The 5,000-nt window shown below is 39.2% G+C and overlaps 1 protein-coding gene across 1 annotated transcript in view; it reads left to right on the forward strand.

Moving 5' to 3' along the window:
* The window catches only part of LOC143022724 (uncharacterized), a 1,492-nt gene extending 1,258 nt beyond the window's left edge, over positions 1 to 234 (forward strand). Inside the window, exon 2 of the mRNA XM_076181071.1 lies at positions 1 to 234. This exon is cut by the window's left edge and continues 420 nt beyond it. Coding sequence (XP_076037186.1) covers positions 1 to 222 — 222 coding nt within the window. The 3' untranslated portion in view covers positions 223 to 234.
* The last annotated feature ends 4,766 nt before the right edge of the window (positions 235 to 5,000 follow it).

Consider the following 5,000-nt stretch of genomic DNA (forward strand, 5'->3'; position numbering starts at 1 on the left):
CTATCTGCCTCCTTTCAGCTGCAGTCGCTCCCACGTCCCACGGCAGGAAGTAGCAGTAACATCATCGGCCAGGCCTTCAACATGATGAATACGAGCATCGAGCTGGGAAACCAGTCATACAGCAGTCTGCTGAATCAGCTGAGCTCCACACCCAAACCCTCAAAACCAAGCTCGAGCCCATCTCGAAGACAAAGCGATTCGCGACCAAACACTCCTCAGTAATTGCAGGTGATTTAGTAGAAAAAAAGGAAACGAATTTTTGAAAAATATGTTGCATTTGTTTTATTTGTAGTTTTCATCTGCTGTATATTCTCATGTTTTCTTTTTCAATTTGTAAGATGCAAATAAAAATCTTTCTGGTGTTACATGCTGTTTACATTTCTTTCCTTAGTGTAATAAAATATATTACTATATCAAAATTAATATATTAAAATATATTATCATATTAAAAAATGTCTAGATCATGTCGAGCTGCCACGGGACACTTCCAGCTTCAGAGTTGAAGCACTCCACCAAGTACTGCCTTTGCCTGCTCGCTTGCGCATTCGTTTGTCCTCTGTAGATTTCTTCCATGTCTCGAAGTTCACGCCCTTCTCTCCAGGTGCCCGGCAAAAGTTTGTGTGTATCAGGGATTTCCATCTCTACAGGAAGCTCTGCATTTGGTCTTCTGATGCGTAGCAAGTTGTGGAGGATGCAGCACGACAACGCTATGGTGCTGACTGTCTCTGGTTGCTGTGGCATGGTGGTCAGGAGGCATCGGAAGCAATTGACAGTAATGCCAAATGCATTCTCCACAACTCTCCTTGCTCTTGACAATCTGTAGTGGTTTCATGAGCCAGTTCTTGAGAGCAAATGCGTCGTCACCCACTAGGAAGTACGGCATTGGTATATCATCTCCAGGTAGAGGTTCTGCATCGGGTAGCCCAAGCTCATCATTCTTCAGGTAGGCCTTCAATTCTGTGTCATTGAAAATGCCTGCATCTGAACAAGCACCATTGTGGCCCACGTCACAGTATAGGAACTTGTAGTCAGCGTCAACGACAGCCAGTAGAACAATGGAGAAGAATCCTTTATAGTTGTAGTAGAACGACCCACTATTTTTTGGCCTCTTCATGGCAATGTGCTTCCCGTCAATGGCTCCAATCATGTGCGGGAAATTCCACCGATTCTCGAAACCTGAGGCAATTTTTTTCCAGGCGTCAGGTGTGGTAGGACAAACCTCAACCTCGGGAGAGTACTCGTCGATGATGGCTTGGCACACTTTAGGAACGAAGACGCTGATGGTGTTGGCAGCAACTCGGAAGGAGTATGACAGAGACTTGTAACTGTCACCAGTAGCCAGGTATCTCAGGGTACTGCCAGCTTAAGTCCTGATGGGATGGCCTTCCTGAAGTAGGTGTCTTGCTTTTATATGCGTGGGCCTACACGACGTTGAAATTCCATAAAGATGTCGGGATCAACTCTAAGGAAATTTTTTAAGCTTGTTTGATCTTCTTCATTCAATTCATGCATGAGCTTCTCATACAAGCCATACATTGGTCTTCTGAGTAACCACTGTCTGACCCACTGTCTTCTCTGTTTTCTGGTTATTTGTATCTCCTCCTTTCTTGCTCTGCGTTCTTCTTCACTTCTCTTCAGCTCTTGCTGACTTTCCAAGTGCAAGGTGGTTTGCGCAACCCGTATCTATTGAAGAACCAATTCCGTGAGTTGTACCAGTCTCCTCTCTTCACTTGTAAGCCACATCTTGGTGTACTCTGTGAGTACTCAGAAAGCTGAATGATCTGGGCCCAAACAATACAGCCGTATATATAGGGACATTGACAATCTAGCGTTCGTCCGTACTGTGTCCGTACTGTAATAATACATCCGCACTGTATCTGCACTTTCCGTACTGCATGCGTACTCCCTCCGTGGCCTCCGTAGTCTCTACGTACTCCATACGCGGCCTCCGTGTTGCCTCCGCGCCTGGAGGTCCATACTCTCCAGTGCCAACCGTACTGTGTCCGTGACGTCCATAATCTTATCGTACTGTATACGCCACCATCCGCGGGAAATCACGTCAAATTGGACCATCTGCCGCTCAATCCGTGCTGTATCCGTCTTGTCTCCGTACTGTCTACGCCAATTTTGGCTATAATTGACAAAAATCCGTACTGCCTCCGTACCGCCATGCCCGCACTCTCTACGCAGCCATCCGCGGCATCCGTGCGTAGGTCTGACAGGGATATTAGCGCTGAAACTATCTTATGTTTTTACACACACACACACACACACACACACACACACACACACACACACACACACACACACACACACACACACACACACACACACACACATATATATATATATAGACACACACAACTGTTATATGACTCTAGACAACTGTTATATGACGCGTATCCCGCTCCATGAATACAACAGCAAGACAACCACTCTCAGAGAAGACAGTGATGGTACTAAGTGACTCAGCTAGACGCCAGCTACAGCCATAGCATTTGTGGGGAAAAGGGGATGAGGAGCAAGGGTTACCAAAGGCAATTGAAAATCTGTAATGACTACTATGTGTTGTTGACTGCAAGTTTTGAACAAACATACATTTTACCCTTTGCTACAGTATAATTGCTGTGCATACATAGAGAGCGAGATGAAAAATAACCACATACAAAATGTTCAAAGGCTGGTAGCAACCTCTGAAACGTCTTTACTTGTTCTGAAATTTGGGACAGAAAGACTTTATACTAAATTAAACCAAAGTAGAGGGTGTCTTTAAGATTTCAAGATTGTCACTTTTTTACATCACCGAGAGGCCCCTCAGGTGTGATATAAAAAAGTGATATGTAAAACCTTCTGTAGACAACTCTCCGAAGAAGACCAAAATGGTCGTAACGTAAGAGTATAATCTATTCCTAGAGCATCTTCGTTTTACTTCCACCACCCAAAATCTCTCATCTGTCATTTGATCTCTCTCTCTCTCTCTCTCTCTCTCTCTCTCTCTCTCTCTCTCTCTCTCTCTCTCTCTCTCTCTCTATATATATATATATTTATATATATTGTATATTTATATATATATATTTTGTATACACACACACACACACACACACACACACACACATATATATATATATATATATATATATATATATATATATATATATATTATAAAATATATGTATATATATATATATATGTATAAATATATATATATATAATATATATATATATATATATATTACAAAGCCGGAGCATGCGGACAGAAGACCTTTGGGTCTATATCTAGGTCGGATGTGGAAAAAATCATAATGATAATAAATGAATAAGTAAAAACTATAATAATGTAAATAACAAATAAAATACATAAATAAATGCATAGGTATAGTTAAATAATAAACAAACAGGTAAATAGACAATAATAATAGATTGATATATAGCTAATAATAAATGATGATCAAACAGACAAATGATAAAAAAAATTAAAAAATTATATAGAATAAATTATAATCATTACAGCATCTTGCTTAGGTGTTTATCTAAGTGATTCTTAAAGCTTCGAACTGAACTACATTGCACTGCCTCTGCACGAAGTCTATTCCATTCACCAACCACACGGTTGGCGAAGTTGTTTCTACCCACTTCCAAATTGAATCTATTTCCTGACAGTTTAAGACCATTGTTTCATGTCTGATTCTCATTCAGTGTGAAAATTGTGTCACTTTTGATGTTGTCAATTCCCTTTAGAATTTTAAAGACCTGTATCAAGTCACTTCTGAGTCTACGCTTTTTTAGGGAAAACAGATTCATATGTTTTAGTCGATTTTTGTATGATTTATTTTTGATATTTGGAATCAGTTTTGTGGCTCGCCGTTGTCTTTAATGAGATTCGGTGACCATACGGAAACAGCATATTCCAAATGTGAACGAACTAACGATTTATATAGCTTGTTAATGAGTGATGGACTTTTGAAGTCAAAAGATCGCGCAATCAGTCCTGGAATCTTATTTACTTTCTCAGAGGCTGAAATACACTGCTTGCATGATTTGAGATCGTTACTGATAATTACGCCGAATTTCTTTTCACTATTCACTTTTGTTAACGAATTTCCAAATAACTTGTAATCGTACTTACTGTTATTTTTACCTATGTGCATTACCTTGCATTTACTTGCGTTAGATTTCATTAGCCACTTTTCAGATCATTGCTGTAGTTTATCTAAATCTTCTCGAATATCTAATTGGTTTAGGTGATCATTTACCATTCCGCACAGTTTTGTATCATCAGCAAATTTGGAAACAGTAGATTTTAGTCCATGGTCTATATAATTTATATATACTATGAATAGAAGTGGCCCAATAACGGAACCCTGAGGAACTCCACTTGTAACATTTTTCCATCTAGAATTATTTCCATTCAAAACAATTCTTTGTTTTCGATCATTCAGCCAATTACTAGTCCACTTACTCCGTGTGAAGCTAATTCAGTAATTAGTCTTTCGTGGGGGACGGTATCAAAAGCTTTTGCAAAGTCTAGATATATTAAATCTATATTGTTACTTTTGTCATAAATCGAGATAACTGTGTTGTAGAATTCGAGTAAATTAGTCACGCAAGAACGTTTCCGTCTGAAACCATGCTGGCTATCATTTATCAAACGGTTACTTTCTAAATGATGTTCGATAGCATCTCTGATGATAGTTTCCATTATTTTTCCTACAATTGAAGTCAGACTTATAGGCCTATAGTTATTTGGCTTCTTTTTGTCACCTTTTTTGAATATGGGAGTAACGTTAGCTAGCTTCCATTTTCTTGGGACATCTCCGGATATGATGGATTTCTTGAAAATAATTTCTAATGGAACAACAATCTCATTTTTCATTTCCTTTAAGATTCTTGGATGCCAACCGTCGGGCCCTGGTGTTTTATTAACTTTGAGTTTCTCTATACACCTTTTAATTTTTTCTTTTGTTATATTCACCGTAGTAAGTAAATTTACCCTCGACTTT

Source organism: Oratosquilla oratoria, unplaced genomic scaffold (genome assembly GCF_046742065.1).
Source record: "Oratosquilla oratoria isolate Oo_2021 unplaced genomic scaffold, ASM4674206v1 SCAFFOLD150, whole genome shotgun sequence".
In the NCBI taxonomy this organism is placed as follows: Eukaryota; Metazoa; Arthropoda; class Malacostraca; order Stomatopoda; family Squillidae; genus Oratosquilla; species Oratosquilla oratoria.